We start from the raw sequence: 18357 nt of genomic DNA, 5'->3' as shown, positions 1-18357 counted from the left end.
CCTTTTCCCAGGGCACTCTTCCAAAGGAGTTGTTTCCAGTCGGTCCGTTGACCGCCAGGCTCCCAATTGTGAGCATTTCTTTTCTAAGGCCCAACGGCAGCGAAAAGTTATCTCTCAGCAAGGCTTGTAAGCTGTTGTTTGTCGTGGCTGTTTGACGGCTTGGAAGGGTTGGTTCCCGCGAAACTATTCTATTCACGCTTTCCCTGCGCGGAGTCGCTGTTGTGCTCCCATACATACTCTCCGGCTTCTTCATTGTCAAATTCACATTCGGAGACAAGTTAACTTCGTCCCCATTTGCGCTTTCCAACTCATCCGCTAGTTTCTGTCCGTCCGCATAAGGTCCCAAGCTCCAGTCGGTCACATGATCACCACCAAACGAGGGAAATGAAGTGGGTGTTCTCTCCTCGGGAGGAAACGTCCCACTGAACAACGAAAAGGAACGGGGGTGTCCTTCTTGCCACGGATCCTCACCCAGCAATGTCATCGTGTCCCCTTGAACCTTGAGCGTAGCAAGCTTCGCTGGCTGAAGAACATTCACTGCACCTGATGTTGCAGAGGGCTGGCGACTTGGCATCTCTCCCTCAGCCTCGAAAGGCGGTCTGGCTAAGGAAGGGTCCGTTGCGCCATAGAAGATGCTGCTACCTTCCGTATCTCCAGATGGCTGAAGTGAGGAAGCGGCCAGTTCCGCTGAGCGCGGTCCCGCCAGAAACGGACGTCGATAATCGGAGGCCAGGAACGGCGAATTCACAGGTGCCAGCACATCTCTTCCTACTGAACCTGTGGGCATCCTTGCTTGGCTCACCCCATTAGCCGATTGAGGAGCGGTAGTTACAGAACTAACTGAAGCTTCGCGCGACGTTGCACGGACAGGCAGGAAACCTGGCGATGCAGCAAAGGCCGGCGAGGCTCCTCTCACCAGCCCTGAGAGACGGGCTGCCGGGCCTGCTTCATCCACGTCGGGTTTTTCATTATCTCGAGTACGCGACGGATTCCCTTCGGGCATTGGCCCACTCGACAGTTTCGCTGAGCACAAAAACGAGCAGAACGAGGTGTGGTGGAAGATCAGATTTCCGCAGCCCTCAACCGGCGATAAACTTCCGGTTGGAAACCAAGACGCCCTGCCCCTGCCACTGTCCCCACTCAAACTCCGGCAGCCTCTCTTCCTCGAGCCGCCCTTGTTCAGCCTCGACGCTTTTGCTTTGCAGCGGTTGTTCTGTTCTGTCTCACTTACCGGCAATGTACAGAGACTTGTGGGCGTCGATTGTCCCTCCGCATGCAGCTAGTGACCAGAGATGCGAACTTGGCCTGCATCCCTCAATCAAAGCGCGTTTCACTTGAAGGTACGTCAAGTTGGGAAACGCAGACCAAATCAACCCGGCCAGACCCGCGGCATGCGGGCACGCGAACGAAGTTCCGCTTACTTTAGAGTACCCTGCTGCACCTTCGGTCGTGTGAATATCTGCAGAACATCAAAGCATCAGAGAAAGAAGCAACATTTAAAACGTTTTATCAGGGAACTGGCAAAGCACTAAGCAGTCGGGCCTAAAACGGGTCCCTTCTTTTTCAGCTCCCAAGGCCCAGATCGTCAGCACAGAGTTGCACAGTCGCTAAGCTTGTCCGAAAATTCATTACTTGTGCGAAAACGTCTATCGTGTTCAGCACGGTTCAAAATCATTCAGTACATGTTCCCATCTTTCATTCAAGTCGTTTCGAGTGACACTCGCGCGAATTACCACCTTTGACAGTCGCAAGAGAAGAGTCTATTAACCTTATCCTCGAGTTAGCTGGATAAATTTCCATTTTTTTCAAAGGGATATTAAGAAACCTTACAGTCAAAATTCGCATCAACGACGGCCTGAACGTTTTGTTGACCTCATGTCCCAGTGTTAAAGCACGGGCCATAGTTCGTATGGGAGCCGAAGTCACAAAACAAGTTGCAGGGGTGCCAGCATCTGTCACTGTTGCAACAACTTCTTTAAGTGCCAACGAGCTTTTGTTTGTAACATTCGCCTAACACAGTATTACCAGTGTGTAGCGTTTGCCGGGCAACATCAGTGCTTTTACCCCCACCCTGTCGAGTAAGTTGTGGTTCTGCCACTTTTGCAGCAGCAAAGCGCGTTTTGCCATTTTAGCGGCTTTTCGTTTGTTCCATGTGTCCCGGTGAAAGATATCTACGTGGCGCATCACGGCTCATGCCCTTCGCAGGATTGCAGATATGAAAACTTGGGGCAGCGCATTCGCACCGCGAGCCACAGTGGAAAACCACCGCAGCAGCGTATGTCGTGGCGAGAGCACGAAAGGCATCACCTGTCCTCGAGGCCAGAAAGGGCACAGTTCTCTGTTAAGCTACTAGGTTTTTCCCTTCCCTCTTGCCTCACCTGCCCCAGGAGCGAACACGTGAACAGTCGTGAGTCCGTAGTTAGAGAAGGCTGCTTTTCTACCGATGTGCGTCGACGCTCCAACACTCAAGATGTTAGAGAGGTCATAACTCGAAGGGGTATGGTCGTTCCTGCGGGTGGGGGGAATGCAAATATGGATTCAAAAACGCGTTGTTGTACTGCAACGTTTAACATGTTCCCCGCGGTTCCAATCCAATGCTCCAATCAGTAAAATATCATGAGACCAGCTGTCGAAACTGCTGTGACGAAATACAGGAACCTCTGTCTGCAGTCAGGGTGCTTACACAGGGACACCACTTTCAATCTTCCACATATGTCACCACAGAACTCAGACCACCTTGCAAGGCAGCGAACAAGCTGGTTATTGACGCACGCGAGTAAACAGGCAAACATGACAGTTTGTTTGTCTGTCCTTTTGATGGTGCGCATTCAACGACTGTCTCGACAATGCATTTCCTACTCTCAACACGGCCGACCAATTGACAGAAGATCCACGCGTGTCTTTTTCCTTGAATAGGGTCTGAAACAGTCTAATGCCATTTTCTTACTGTGGCAGATCGGTGTTCAGGTTGTGATTGCCTGCAGAAGTGACGAAGAGATGCCCAGCAACCTGAGCTCGCCTGATGGCGTCGAATTCAAGATTCGAATACCTGCACAATAGATGAATACAGGCATCAGATCACTCTTAAAAAATGACTGAGCCGGTATCGCCGGGCTGTACAAAGAACAACGATTAAATGGTACTCTGCAGCCAGGAAACAACGCTAGAGACAACGCCCTCAAAAAGCCAGTCAGTGTGAAGCGCCGGAAAATAACAGGAATAGACGCAGAAAGCGTTTAAAATACTAAAAACATACGCTTCCACGATCTTGTACACACAACGGAGCAGCCTCTGCCTTCAATGGCACCGCATCATCACTGGAGAATTCCTGGCAACCTTTCTTGCGCTGGAAGCATACACGGTTACAGATGAGCTTTTCGCTTATTTGACTAGCGTCCTCTTACCCGTATCCACCATAAGAGTTGTTACTAATCCACGCTCCCATTCTAACAGCGTAATCAATGGCTTGGACTTGGTTGCTAACTGTTCCTTGTCCGCCGCCAATGAATTTCAGACACATGATTTCACAGCCCCAGCAAACCCCAGCCAGGCCTATCAAATTGTTCGGCACCGCGCCAAGAACACCTGCAGCTCCCGTCCCGTGTCCAGTCGTGTCCGAGCGGACGTCTGGACGATCTGTCGCGAAATCCTATGGGGCGCCCAAAGAACCAGAAAAAGTTCGACGAAGAGGCGCGGTGTTAAATGTCCTACAAGTTAAATGCCAACGTGAAAGGTACCGAACATCACATCGTCGTCAAGAAGAGATTGAGTAGTGAAGCACATGGAGAAGTAGCGAATGGTGAAGAGTTCGGCAGATACTGCATGGGTAGAACAAAGCGATGCTAGAGTGACAGGGAAAAGGGAGAGATGAAAAACGGAGAGGCAGTCTGTGAAGTGATCAGAGAGCCGGGCATACGTATAGATTGAGGGAGATAGGTAGAATGATCGGTGCACAGAAAATCATATACGTCAAGAGATAGAGAGTTACAGGGTGCAGATTACACTCAACCTTCTCCCGGAAGAGCAAAGGTTAGCGGCAAACCTCGAGAAAAAACTCCAGTGATCGTGTTGCAATCTCCCAATTGGACATGGTCTCGCAACGACGCGCCGTCCTCTATTTTGCCACAAAATATAAGCAAGCTATATAGGGCTTAGACCTACCCACCCATGGCAGTCATCAATGAATCCGTTTGCGTCGTTATCGATACCGTCGTTGCAGATTTCTCCAGGGTTGTGCCACTTTTTCGCCTTGAGGTCTGGATGGTCTATTTCACAGCCGCTATCGATGACAGCAATCACCATCGGGCGCTTCTGGCCCGTCCAGAGCTGCCACGCTTTTTCGGTGTGCAAACCAAACTCTGCCTTATCCTGCAGGTTCCACTGGAGGCGGAAACTTGGGTCATTGGGAGGAACTTGGACGTCAGCATCGGCGTGTGATAAAATGTCCTCTGTTTCAAAAGCTTTCGTAACGCGTGCCCCCAGGGAATCGAGAGAGTGTGTGGCGGATTGCCCCGGACTCTGCCGCTGAAGAAGGCGCTTCGTTCCCATGTTCATGCCATCCTCATCTTCATCCGAAACAGGATGTCTTAGGTATTGCTCAGAGAACTTCAAGGAGTCGTGGTATGCCTTCTCAACACAAGGAAGATCTCGAGCAATTTGTATGACTTCATCATCCGAGACCCCCTCAGGCAGCGTCTTGATGATCTCCATTTGCAAAGCTGACAAATATCGACTTTCCATCTCGACAGTCACCCTTAAACTTACATGGAAATCTTGTCCGTATCCCAAGATTTCGTCACGCTTTGGACTCACAGATTCAACTTCTTTTACCATTTTTTTAGCATGAAGGAGCCAAGAAACTCGATCTCTTAACAGATGCATCGTACGGCTGCTAGCTTCTTGTCCATGAATTGCCGTCGGATGGTCTGCATCTCGGCCCACTTCAAGTTTCTCTGGTGGACAGCCCTTGAGAGAGTAACTCAGCACGACACGTCTGCTGCTTGTGTTTGCTTGACGAAGAGAGAGAACTTCTGAAGCAACTGCTGTCGGATTGGGGGCTTCATCAGGGTCTAACTCTAGCTTGCGATTCCACATAAACTCAGGTGAATCTGTCACGCCCGAAGCGCGGGAGCCGCCGTCCCGATTTCCATCTGATCGTCTGTCGGTAGGGTTTGCCGTTAACGCAAGGTCGGAGAGTAATGCTGCCCTCGTCGCAAGAGCTGCGCCTGGCTTTTCCTGTCCTCCTTCCCCTGAGATTGGGCCGGCCCGAGTGGCAACAGTGAGGACGAGGACAACGCTTATCCACAGGAAACCATATGCCGCCCACCTCTGGAATCCTTTCTTCCACCTTATCCCCACACACGTCATAGTTTGCGACACGTTTGATGGCGTTGGAATCCTCAACGGGGAGATCCGGTTCAAGCCACGTAACATTTTGTCGAAACATAGAAGAAACGTTTCGCGTCTTCACGCTGCCAGAGTGTCTTTGGGGACTCGAGGGAACACCATCGGAGGAGGGCGACCTAGACAACGATATGTTCTCAAAAACAGCGATGGAACTGCCATTATCAACCACAGCCGAAATACCGTAACCATTCACGCAAACAAAGAAAGTTAAAACCTGCGTAGAAACCAGGCCTGTTTCATTATGAGTTGGATGTTTCCACGTCGTCTACAGTAGCAGCCACGGACCAATTTCGAAAGCGTTTAATGCCTGTTTCACAGCCCGCTTTCGATCACCAGGAAAAATCATAGACGGCAAAGATCACATTGACAGAAAAGGTGGCCGCGAAACTCAATACCAGGTTGAAAATTCACCCGTAGTGCAGGCTGACCACGACATGCACATACCTGATGTGCATATACATGCCTGCATATCTATGCGGAAGAGTTCCTACAACTATACTAACCAATATTGAGGAACGGCGTTGGCGGTGATGGGACAAGAAGCCTGACCGAGTGCAAGTGTCGGAGGATGATTATGTAACCCCCGTAATCTGTGTTTGACCTATGCATCGACGTTGACCTGTGTCACCCATGCAGTGGCATGTAACAAACACTGTGACGCAAGAAACGGTCGGATATATGGTAGAGATGCGCTTGAAAGAATGCCACGTTCTGCCCAGCAGACATCTCCATGCAACCACGTGCGCGTCTGCTGGAGACAGTCACAATTACAGATGAATGGGGATGAGGCGCAGCTTAAATCGGAACGATAAGTGCTGTTTCATCGAAAACAGCAACTGGACTTTACCGCTTTCCTGTCGATCACGAACTGTCTTCCCTTTGTCGGCCTCTGCTCCCTTGCTTGTGTGGCCAGGCGACGGAAAATTTTTGCTCAGCCAAAAGGGGACCAAAAAGGAAACGCTGATGCCGGACCCACGCGAAAACGCGACGGGCCCCGGGAGTGTTAGGAAAAGTAGGCAGTATCAGAGAATCTTTTGAAATTATGTTTTTTCGAGAAAGCCAGTGTGCATCACTTACGACGTCGTAGAACTTCCAGCAATTTAGGCTTCAGAGCATCGACACATCAGACACCCTCGTTGCCCAGTCATACTGGAGCAAGTTGTTCAGTATCCTGCTCCCGCTTCCAGGATACCTCGTTACTTGCACGGCGGGCTTCTCTGAGAATGGAGAGTTTCGTCAAGCTCGTCCAGTTTGGGGGGGGAATGCCTGGCAACCTTGACAAAACGTGATCGTCGTTGAGATGTTGACCCGATGGTCATTCACACAGAACTTACAGATAGAAGGCGCCCCAGCAGCAAGAGAAGACAAAATGAACGGAAACAGGGTAAAGGGATGGTTGGAGCAAATCCACGGAGTAGGCGGGTGGGAACAAGCTTGTGCTCTGAGCTTACCACTGCAAGAAAAGGAAGGATGACGGCGAGCCAGGGGAAGCCACATCCTAGGGTAGTGCTTAGATTAAAGGATTGACATAACGAGTGAAACAGACGACCGAGTTGTTGAGGCGAAACTACTAACAAACGACCATAGGATTTTAAGTCACTCAACTGAATGCTTTGGAAAACAGGGAAATTCGTCGCGGAAAATTTAGGTTCGCAACTGCGTGTGCAAGGGAGCGGTCAATGGAGGATCTGCGAGTCAAGGCGTATGTACCAAAATATGTACATTTGGGTGAAGTGGCAAATATATATATATATATATATATATGTATCTGAAAGTAGTGGCTCCTTTCTGGACAATGGACACAGTCATTTTTCCAGGTTTACATATTGCAACTTAGCATTGTCAGATTTAACAATTGGTGGGGCAGAGCACCGAACTGTGACACGGACTTAGTCCTCATGAAGCCCTCTCCTTCGTCTTTGTCGATAGGGAGCTGGCAACCATATGGGGCGAAGAGTGTTGTCTCCCTCGTCTTTTGCCTCTTCTCCCTCGATTTTGCTTTCACCCCCAAAGGTGCATCCGCCGCGGAAGCCACGCGCGGTTCCTTAAACGGGGACTTACATTCCGTGTCATTCTTCAGTGCGGAAGAGAAGACACGGGAGGGAAGGCGGAACTTTCAGACATGTGTTTCTTCATACTAGTATATGCGAACAACTTTGTTTCTCTGTCTCTCTCGCTCGCTGGACCAGCGCAGCTACCTGTCGCTTGCTACATGCCCTTCAGGTTTTGCATAGTCGATCGTTTGGAGGACAAAGGGAATCCTCTACAAACAATGCCACTCACCTTGATATCTGTTGCCACCTTCTTAAATGTTTAGCGTATCCAATGGTCTGCAGACCTGACAACTTTGGGGCTTCCATCAGGGGCTTGCATGCGCCACGATGAAGAAGAGTGTGTACCCTCGTTTTGACCAGGGTCCGGTTTTGAATGTAGGACGAACTTTCCGTGGCACTATGGCTGACAGCAGACAGCCGTAACGATGCTTATTATCAGTTAGTAACGCAACCGGAATATGTCAGACCGTCCCCTGACTGAGCTGTCCTTCCTGATCCCACTCGAGAGCCGGGACCCATCGAGCGGCACTTTAGTGAACTAGTCCCTGTGTCGCACACCTGGCGGCACGCTGAAGCGGTTATGCTCCGAATGACACTCAGAGAGATGGGTCATTGGCTGGGGAACGAACGCCTCTGAGCCTTTTAGAGGCACGTTCTCCTTTTGTCATAAAATTACCAACTTTCCTTTTCCCTCCAGGGGTCGCCAGCTTGCATGAGTGGAATCAGGCAACAGAATAGACCCCATCCTTTACAGACGTGCTCCTGTTTCTAAAAAATGGTGGACTTGTTCGCTGACAGCTAACAGGAGACGCGCGAGCTCTGCTCCAGTGAGCCGCTCTCTCCCTTTCCTCCGGTCAAGTGATCCAGCTTGCTCAGGCGTGCGGCAGGTCAGATAAGTATTAAACAGTCTCTCTCTCATCCCTTTATTTGACTGCAGTGTGACACGCCTCGAGGCAACATTAGCTGCAGCGGGCTTTATATATGACCTTTCAAGATGTATCGAGCCATAGTGGAAGGCAACCCCGTGTGTTACAAACGGCGTATGGAGCTGGAGCGGCGCTTGCACGAGGAACGACTGAAGGCCGTTAAGCCGGTCGTACGGCCCAGCCCTCCATGCCAGACTCCCCGGACTGGCCGGAATCTCAAATATGAGACTCAGAGTCATGAGAGGTTCCAGGAGATCGATAGAGACAACAAACTGCTTCTGGATAAACTATACAAAATAATGGTACGGTCGCCGTGCACTGCAGCGCTTACAGAGCCGAGAGGTCCCTCCAGCTTGAACTGGAAGAATCGAAAGGACGAAGAAGAACGAATCGCCTATAACAACAAATTTACCTATCAAAAAATAGCAGAGGCGAAACCGCTATACACTCTAGAAGACTGGCAGAAACACACCGCCTTCCACGCCCAAAGATTTCGAAATGTTTGTGAACATCCGGCAATCCTCGACATGAAAGAGATACCGATACCGGGGAAGCCCGCGTACCCACACGCGACTTCACGACCTGTTTCCTCACCAGGAAAGCCGATGCTGATACGGAATTTCAGTGCGTACCGGATTCCAATAACTCCGCGACGCCGGCCGCCCAACAAGACCCGGCCTGAGTCGCAGCCACCTGCTAGAACTGGGAAGAAAACTCCTATCAACTGCCAATCCTTCCAAGCGAGTCGGGCCTATCTTCATTCGAATGACAGGGAATACTCACGGTCTCTCGTGGAAGCGGCAAAATCCAGACGTCATTTGTCAGCCCCGGCCAAACCTCCAAAATAAAAAAAAACTGGAGATGGGTTGAGGCCGAAAACAAACTGTTTCGTAGAGTGGACTTGTGTCTTACCTCTCAATCGGTAACGTTACCGCAATGCCGCAGTCTCCCAGACCCCACGTTCTAAAACATCCACCGCCTACTCGCTGTCGCTTACGAAAAAAATTCTGTGGTGAGAGTCCTTATCTTCAAGAAAGTAGCTGCTCAATGTGATGGGCTGATCAGCTAGAAAAAGAGCATCTTCGGCAGTTATCTTCGAAGCTGAACACCGTCCAAAATGTTTGCAGGGTCGCAATGAAGTAGAGTCAAAGAGTGGCTGCCTTTTGGAACCTCCAACTGTGCTGCATTTCACGTCTAGAACGGTGTACGGCAGATTATCAACAGCATATGAATCGGAGATGTAGAACCACACCAGAAAATGGCGGTTCACTCGTGACCCTGTCTCTCCAGCTTCTGGTGTCAGTCACTACTACATGGAAAGTGCGGCACTGGCAGGAACTGACGGAGCGGATGTCTTCCACAAAAGTCTTTGAGGGATGGCTCTCGTCTACGTTCCTGTCTGATACAGGAAGCGTCGAAACATAACTTGCGAGCGCCTCTGTTCACGTATGGTCTTCCAGGAATAAGGGGTCCGCGTCATGTCGTCATAACCTCGCCTAGTCTGTCGCGTAGTTGATCGAAGCGGGAACCCATGTGGAATCGGGATTTTAGTCTCCTACCGTGGTTGTTAAGTCCAATGGTTTAAATGTTTAAGCCCATCCTCTCTCATAGTCAATGAGGACGTTCTGCCGACGGCCACCACAAATAACTTTTCAGGACGGCTGTGGACACACTGGAGAGATCGTCCCACTGTTTCACGCCTAGGCGTCTTCCCGTAATGTCCGAATGGTATGGTGTGGCAATCAGTTGCGTCATATCGCGTTTGTGTTTGTGACTGGTGAAAAGGGTTACCGATATACCCGCAATCCCCATTAGGAGTTGGAATTGGCGGCGGTCCCTTACACACGCGGCAGCCGTCTGCTGGACCATTATCGTTAATATAAGTAGATAGACCTAAGCGTTCGGTATAGACTAACATTAGGAAGGAGACTGAAGTGGATATGGTATTCGTACAGGGGGGAAAACGACTTCCGAACCCCCGAAGTAGATTGCTACAAAGAAGTTACCATATCCTCCGCAGTAAGGCCTGATTAAAAACATAAAGATCGCAGCTGGACCATACGGATGAGAGGAGGGGGGGGGGGGGGGAAATCGTGCAGATGTTATTGTGATGATGATGACTGGACGATTGTTTTTCTTCTGACTCTTACGGCATGGGTGATTCACGGAACTCGGTCCAGGGTCGGTGGCCCGCTCGACAAAATTTTCAGAAGCGGAAGCGACTGATGAGAAAAAGAACCCACATGGTGCTCAGATATTTTTCTTGCTTCCTGGCTTTCTTTCTAGGCACATGCCACTTGGCACGCAATAACAGTGATAATGTGAAGGAATGCAACACGGATGGCGCGCTCTGTAGTCAGCCGCAACGATTTTTCGGCTAGCGCGTTTGGCGCTGCCACGGCGATTGAAGAAAGCATGAAGGGAAAGGCGAAGCGGGCTATTCTGAATGTCAAAGACACTGTATTTGGCCCAGAAACATTTGCATCCGGTGTTTTTCGGTCGCAGCAACAGCTGTGCAAGTGATACGAAACAGGGCATCCCTACTCAAAACGGAAGATGTGAATGATGTCTGGCTGCAGACAGCACAGCGGAAGTCGCATCATCGATTTCCTTGGCGGTGAGGGGCGACAACTCAGCATGGGCGCAGATCCTTGTGCCTCCCGTGGTGTGTTTTCCCAGATTGTTGACCGTTGGGACAGGGATAAACAAACACACAATCTACAAAGACGGGTAAATTTGGTAGTGCCAGGAGCGATCACCCCGTGCCATTCGTGTCGCGCTGGCCACGCCGGACGGGGTCGCGCGGGTCTGGCAGCCACGCCTCTCAGCGGCTCGGTAAGAACGGCCGCGCCGAATGAAGTTCCAAAGCAGTTTTGACGGCTGCTTCACTTTCCGGTACACTTGTATACTCTAGAAACTTACCTGTGTAATCTTTCTCGCCTCTCAAGAGAACGATTTTCTCATCAAAAGGGACAGTATTCCCTGTTGGGGCGAAATTTCGCCCGTGGCGTTTAAAAATGAAGATGACCCGAGTTCCGAGGTTCCTTCTTTCTCTGAGAGACCCGCGAACCCCAGGAAGAGGATCAGTTGAGATTCGACAAATATTATTCTTTTGTGCGTGACAATGTGCTGCAGAGTATTTCTCTTGTGTCGCTCACTGTGTCTGGAGCTTGCGTGCAAGCGGGTTTCTTGTGACTCTTGGCGATTTGTGCCTATCCGTCCAGATATCTGTATCTGGTGAGTGTTCCAAACCTACCTGCAGAGACAGCCAATGAAGCGGACGGTCCGCTTTTCTCGTTCTCTTTTTTTCGACTGCGTTGCCGCTTTACGGAACAAGCCATCCAGTAAAATCAACCTTGTTCATAATGGCAGCGAAAGGTTTCTGGCTGGATAGTCAGGCCTTTCAAGCCCTGTGCCGTTCCGCGGATGTGCCCACATTAATAAAGGGCCATGTCTTTTTATTGCTGAATGACACACAAAGCGCAGCAGTTGACCGCGAGTCAGGCGCTCTGGACAGTACAGGCAGCGATCCCTCGTCACAATGGGTGAAGCGCTTCTGTACTGTGAAAGCGAATTTGCTTGGTTTCGCGCCTCACAGCGACGCTCCATTTGAAGGAGCTTATCTTCTCGAGCATGTCGACGTTATTTCTCTCCCAGCTAAGGAAGCCCTAATAAAACGAGTAGGCTGAAAACACACAGTGAGATACGGTGCTTAACTCTAGAAGGAAACTCACCGTCACCCCGAGACGACTGTGATGAACAGGAGACGTTTTCAACGGAGTTCCATGCCGTCGTGTCTACTGCAGTGGTTCCTGACCTGCCAGACGAAACCTTCAAAATGACCCGCGATACTAATGGGGCACCACCTTTTGGATTTTAACGTAGAGGCTAGCAAAGGGCAGACGGGGTTGACCGTGAAAGTGATAGAGGTAGTCATGGAGACGATAGATGATGAGCTTCTGTGTCCTTTCTTGGTCATTTTGTCTCATTGCGATACTTCCTGCTGCTTGGACGCGTTGCAAGAGGCACTCGCTTCTCATCTTCACCGCGAGCGGAACTGGATATGCGGTGCGGACATGTCAGAGTCCCCTGCAGCGGGAAGGGCAGTCTCTCTGTCTCTTCAAGCGGCACAGCTTGCTGCGAATGACCACTCGTCAGTTCTATTAGTTTTGACCACCCCGATGTTGTTTTCAGATCATTCCTGCTCTGCCCCCTGTTGGAGAAGGAGACCATATCGTTTACGTGACGAATAAGAGGGACCGGGCTTACGGCAGGTCAATTGTCCCTCTCGCTGTCGCTCTACCTTCTCGTGGAGCAGCCCAATCATGGAAGGCTGCCATTTCAGAAGCTAACTTCTGGGAGGCTCGTACAGAGGCGGAACGGTTGACGGCGGAATCGCGTAAGGAACTCTCTCTTGCGCGGCGTGGCCAGCACAAGATGGACATTTGTGTCTCCAAGCAAGAAGCAGAGCTCGAGAGCTTCGAACTGGAGAAGCAGGAACTGATGGTAGGTGCTGGCCTTCTCGTCTTGAAGAGTTTGGGGGGCGAAGGCAAAGGAGGGAAATACTCCCGGAACTTCTGTACTCTCTCGGTGTTCCCGACCCGAGAATGAAAGAGGCTCTTTACATCTCAGTTTCTCCTCGTTTTAGTTCCGACCACTCTCACGCATCACATTTCGGATCGGACCTTGTTCCTTTTGTCCACATTGCTCACGCCGATCCTCTGGCCAGTAGCCCGTGTTAGTGCCGACAAGACGAATTTGCCTTGTGGGTGTAACGTCTATGGGTGTGTTCGTTCCGCTGGAAGAACTTCGAAGAAATCTGGAGGTTCCTGTGGCTGCGAATTTCTTTAGCAAATCTAGATGTCACCTTAAAATTTGGCAGAGCGAGATTCCTCCATGGTCATTGAAACTAAGCGTTAACCCTGAAACAGGGAACTCTGCTTATGATGCAAGCGAATTGCTCTTTTTCTCCGCACTCGGATCACAGTTGGAGATCCAACGTCTCCGGGAAAAGGCAAGGAGGCTGCAGACGTCAGGAGAGGTCACGGAGAAGGCCGCGGCTGAATACGTCGACCAGAAAGTGTCGGAGATCTCTGCACTACAGTGCCAGCTTGCCGAGGAGCTCCGCCGTAAGTCGCAGCAATTCACTATATGCCTTGGACACCCACTCTTTTTATCCGTCCAACAGTGGTGTGGATAGGTTTGTTGGGCAGAGTCATGGTTACAAAGCACAGCCGTTCCCAAGGCACGTGCACGGAGACCGTCATGGGAACGGGACTTGCGTTTGTCGGGGATCTCGAATCCCCCGACCGCAATGCGCGGCTCAGTGCGTGACTCTTCTGCAGACCACTGGATTGTTTACTGAAAGGGCAAGGGAGAATCAGACAAGTCCACGTCTAGTGTGCTGTGCGGACGCAGCCCGCGAATGCATGATGTTTCAGCGGGAATGTCGTTTGTACGCATACAGAAAAGGCGGTTCTAAAGGAAACACTATCGGAGTTACGGGAACATGCAAGCCGGCAGCAACGTCGAATAAGTGGTATTGAGGCAGAAAATAGGCAGCTTGCTACCAGGTATACGGAGCTGCTCAGAGACCTCGAGGAAGCCAACGACAATCCGGCGCGAATCGCACTGGTGGCAGCCCGCAGCAGGAGTTCGAATCAGCGCCTCACTCTGGAAAACAAGAAGCTAAGGTACAAGAGGAAGCACATATTTTCGTGAACGACTGTATCCGTTGTAGTTACAGGGCTGCGAGCTGTGGACAGCGGATATTTTCTTGTGGAGCATTTCGCTCATAACAGCACCGCGAATGTACGGCAGGTTACGCGAGGCAATGCCTTGTCGCACTTAATTGATTTATGAAAGTTGGGAGGAAACGCGTGTTTTCGTTTCTTCTCGGCTTTGTTTCACTACGCCTGAAAGAGAAAATTTTCCGGCAGCTACGACCAAGAACTTGTAGGTTGTCGATTGTTGGGTGGTCTCGGTTTTTCCTGCTGGATGTATGACTTCTCCAAGAACAGTACCTAGGTCTTCCCGTGCTTTTTGCGTTCTGTCCAGGGAAGAAAACAAAGCGCTCACACGCCATTTCCACGAGATAGAGGGCAGATTCGACCAGAAGGTCAGTTTGCGCAGTCTGCGCTCAGTTCCGCCAGACGATGGTTCGTGGGCCAATCCAGTCGCCAGTTATTCGGAAATCGTCTTGAAAGCGAAACGCAAACACTTACAATTTTCCAGGTTCATTGCTTCCGTGATTTTTGACTCGTGCAGCTGGCAATGGTGCGGAAAGTGGCAGAGGCTGGAGACATCTTTAATTTCTTGAGGAAATGGTTGCTCTGCAGCGAGAACAAGGTGAGAACCACGCCCTCAGAAGGCATGTTTTCGCAGCCATTGTTTCGGTCGTTAGTCCCATGGGTGACTACCCAGCATCCAAACCTTTGTCCCGTCAGTTCCGTCAACTTGTAGCTAGGGATGCGGTTCATGCTGTCGGACTCCGGCGTTTTTCAGATAAAGTTCTACGAGATGGGCTATAAGATGAACAAGAATGAGGCCAGCGACCAACGGCGAAAGTAAGACACCGCATGGGCATGGGGTACTTAGTGAGGACGATGCTACAGACAGGAACACAGACAGTGTGGTGCAACAATCTAGCGCACCGCACTAGTTCCTCTTCTCTGAACAGCTGGAGTTTCTCAAGCGCTTTGCTTTCTTTCCCTCCAGGGGCCGCGGTACCGGATCAGGGGAAAAGTCATCACAGTTTTACAGCGGCTTCTGACATGTGCGTCCAGGATACGAGAACTTCAGGATGAACTGCGCATTGCGGAAGCAGTTGCACGGTCCTCGTACATCTCCGTTCGGTCTATCCTTCTCGATGAACAGCTGAAGTCGTACACAAAACACGCTGAAGTTCCCGATGTATTTTCATTTGTCAAAACGGTACGGCCAGCCTGTCACCGTCTATCGTCTCGTCGCAAAATTTTCCTCGTAAAGCATTGGCAACTGTGGCGCCTGTATCATGTTCTGTCATTCCACAGGGAAGTACCCTACCGCCTACCCAAATCACATCCGGGCGACACACTCAGTTCTCTGTCAGGTGAAAAAACCTCTGTATCGGTTGTACTTCATATCTATCTGTGTGGGTTGTATGCTCTCTACGCTCAGTCTCTTGAACGATTCGGCTGGATTTTCGGAGAGATCGAAGCCGTCCAACCTGTAGACCGTGTCTTCGGAGTCGAGCTCCCCCACTGGCTACATGGTGGTGAACCTCCCTCGAAAGCTCCTCTGCTGGAGCGAATTTACCCTAGTGGAGGTAGGCTTTCACAACAAAACATGCAGCGACGTGAATGCTGCAAAAGCGATGCCAAACGGGCAAACACTAGCGCGAAACTGTGTATTGTTGATGTATGCTGGAAATGTTTATTTTGAAATAGCCTGTGAATATGAAGTTACATCTGACATCGCTCCAGAAATAGACGGCGTCCTGTAACAGATTGCATGCCCTATACGGGGCGGTCGGTCTGTGGATGAAGGAATTCCGCGTTTCCATTTGCCAGATGTCGATATGTTCGAAGCGATTTCTTCTAGCACCGGCATCTCCGAGATTCATGTGATTTTGCTTGTCGCCTGACCCCTCCCTTTGCGACTCTTTGGGGGAACTTCGTACATTGGTTCCCTGTCGTGTATATTATTGTCCATGGGGATGAGCATGCGATCCAGTATTGCTTGCCGTATTGACAGCACTTCTATATAGCATGCAGATCTTCCTGTGCTAATTGAATCTTTTTACGATTATCAGATGATTGATACAGGAGTATCTGCCGCTATTGACAAAGTACAAGCCACAGTTTCCTTATCGCCGAGGTTTTCTTGGCTAGCCTTCTGTTTACAGCGTCTGTCGTGGCGGGCTTGCTGAATAATGGCTGTGTGGCTGGTCTCGCTGGGACTAGCGTAAATAAGCTGAGGTGGTAGCCATGTTTGCCTGCTCCGCGAAAAATGTGTGTCTCATGTGTCTGTGTTATACAGCTATCGAGGGGAGCACTCGGTTTTCCTTGGTGAAGGGCGTTGACGTAATGAAACCAGTCGAAAACATGGTTCCTTTCAGCCGCTTCACAGCAGTGGAAACCTCACTGCGTCTTCTAGAGGTTGATTTCAAAGAACTGGAGGAGAATTACGCTGGCGTAAGTATTCCCCTACACGTATATGGACGTATGTTCATACTCTAAGGAGCAGGTTGTCGTCGAGCTTTGAAAATCAGAGGTGCGCCGCGTCTTCTGGACAGCCAATCAAAGGGTGCTCTTCATTTTGTCGGGAAGCAAACTGGCGCGATCATCGATGTGTCAACATCACGTTTCCATCACTAAACCCCTTTTCCATGCAACAGTCCACATCTTCCTGTGCACATGCAGGCGAACGAAAAGCTTTCGGAGTGCCACAGATTAATCCAGGATCTTCGAGATGGGTACGAGACACCAGGCCCTAGTGAGAAATTTGGAGGCGTGGTGTGGCCCAGCGGCTTCCACAGGGCTACGTTCCGTAGAACTGCGCGCGAGAGGCAAGAGCAGACACACCCTGGAGATATATTTCACGCATTACAAAAACGACCGTGGGAGTTTGCGTTGCAGAGGGCGCTTTACAGTCTCGTCCATGATATCTCTGGTTTTGCTGCGTCGCCTTTTGTGTGGAAGGGCACAACTATTGAACAGTTGGTCTCCCTTGTCGCTATCCGTGAACACTTCTCCTTTCTGCATCCGTGTTTGTGTACAGGAAAGAAGGGGATCCATCTCGCTGGGAGCACGTGGGCGGGGAGCGTGGAACGGTGTTGAAACCGATGTGACGGGGATGCCTCCTCCTCGGCGGCGGTCCTCAAGGCCCGTCTCCGCCTGGCCTCGAAATATACAAAGCCGAAGGGGTCGAGTAATCAGCAGGCACAGGATCTCCAAAACATTCACGTGGTGTCTTCAAAATGCTGCCGGTTCTCCGGAAATGCGTTTTCAGTTTGACGCTTCTTTGCGGCAACAGGCTGTTATGGCTTCATCAAAAGCAAGTGAAGTCGAATGAAGTTTTCTGTATGACAGGCTATAAACGAGATGACGGCCATTTTCAAAACGTTAAGAGGAGATGGAAACTGAGAATTTGTCTTTAAGATAAGAGGAATAAGATCCAATTGTGAATCAATTACAGCTGGTTAGTGACTTGGCCCGTAGGTGGTGATCCCGGAGGTTCCAGGCTCCTTACAGAAGCACAATCAAGCACAGGCACGTGAACGCCCGTGCATTTTGCACATTCTGACGTGGAAGGTGGCAAACAAAGAGAAAGCGCCCTAAGGCGCGGTGAAAATTGTCACGCGAACTAAGAAGCAGACAAGTGGGAGAACTTTTAAAAAACGGAAATGCTAAAACAGTATTTCACAGATCCAAAGAGACTGCGTGAAGGTCTAGCAGTTACGTTGGAATGTGAGCAGCGGCGTGATCTGGGCCGAATGTGCTGGTGTAACTATGCGCGCACATAATGGTTTTTGTGAACTCCAACCGCACAGCAGGAATTAACTCCATAGCGTCCACTGCGTGTGCAGGTACGGCATCCTGAGTGAATAAATTTTTCAGAAAGAAAACAACGAAACTGTGCACAGGTCCCAAAATGGACGGGATACTTGTCAGGGACTGGTTTCGGTGGTTTTCTCTCACCCGGAGCCGTAGAAGTCAAATTGCACTTTCTGTGCGCACTTGTTGCAGTGACGACTTGAGAACTGCATTACGCTTAGTGGGATCATTCTGAATGCACTGGAGGAGTCTGCTATTTCGCAGTAGGCTGATACAGAAAGTTTGTAACAACATATATATATATATATATATAAATGACACAAACAAATACATTAGCGTGACATATATAGCCACATGTCTCAGTATTAGAGGGCAAGCCTTTTGCACAGGTAAAAGTATATTTGTGTATCACTCCTTGGTGCACTCGAGAAGCGA

At 50.3% G+C, this 18357-nt stretch overlaps 3 protein-coding genes across 3 annotated transcripts; 2 read left to right on the top strand and 1 right to left on the bottom strand.

Moving 5' to 3' along the window:
• Window positions 1–365: 365 nt before the first annotated feature.
• NCLIV_038200 (putative subtilase family serine protease) lies at window positions 366–5367 on the bottom strand (the record flags this gene model as incomplete). Its single annotated transcript, XM_003884021.1, has 7 exons — window positions 366–422; window positions 917–1023; window positions 1232–1459; window positions 2379–2509; window positions 2948–3049; window positions 3405–3649; window positions 4162–5367. 7 exons carry the CDS (start codon window positions 5365–5367, stop codon window positions 366–368), a joined length of 2076 nt encoding a protein of 691 aa, XP_003884070.1.
• Window positions 5368–8454: 3087 nt separating this feature from the next.
• Window positions 8455–9234, top strand: NCLIV_038190 (conserved hypothetical protein; the record flags this gene model as incomplete). Its single annotated transcript, XM_003884020.1, has 1 exon — window positions 8455–9234. One exon carries the CDS (start codon window positions 8455–8457, stop codon window positions 9232–9234), a length of 780 nt encoding a protein of 259 aa, XP_003884069.1.
• A 2517-nt stretch (window positions 9235–11751) lies between these two features.
• NCLIV_038180 (conserved hypothetical protein) lies at window positions 11752–17216 on the top strand (the record flags this gene model as incomplete). Its single annotated transcript, XM_003884019.1, has 12 exons — window positions 11752–12066; window positions 12581–12892; window positions 13374–13515; window positions 13854–14079; window positions 14444–14504; window positions 14654–14734; window positions 14891–14952; window positions 15172–15319; window positions 15545–15692; window positions 16406–16560; window positions 16789–16841; window positions 17147–17216. The coding sequence occupies 12 exons, from the start codon at window positions 11752–11754 to the stop codon at window positions 17214–17216; spliced, it is 1773 nt and encodes a 590-aa protein (XP_003884068.1).
• Between the last annotated feature and the right edge of the window lie 1141 nt (window positions 17217–18357).

Source organism: Neospora caninum, chromosome VIII (genome assembly GCF_000208865.1).
Source record: "Neospora caninum Liverpool complete genome, chromosome VIII".
NCBI lineage: Eukaryota > Apicomplexa > Conoidasida > Eucoccidiorida > Sarcocystidae > Neospora > Neospora caninum.
Note: the sequence above shows the minus strand (reverse complement) of the source record. Positions and strands in the feature narration are given on the sequence as shown.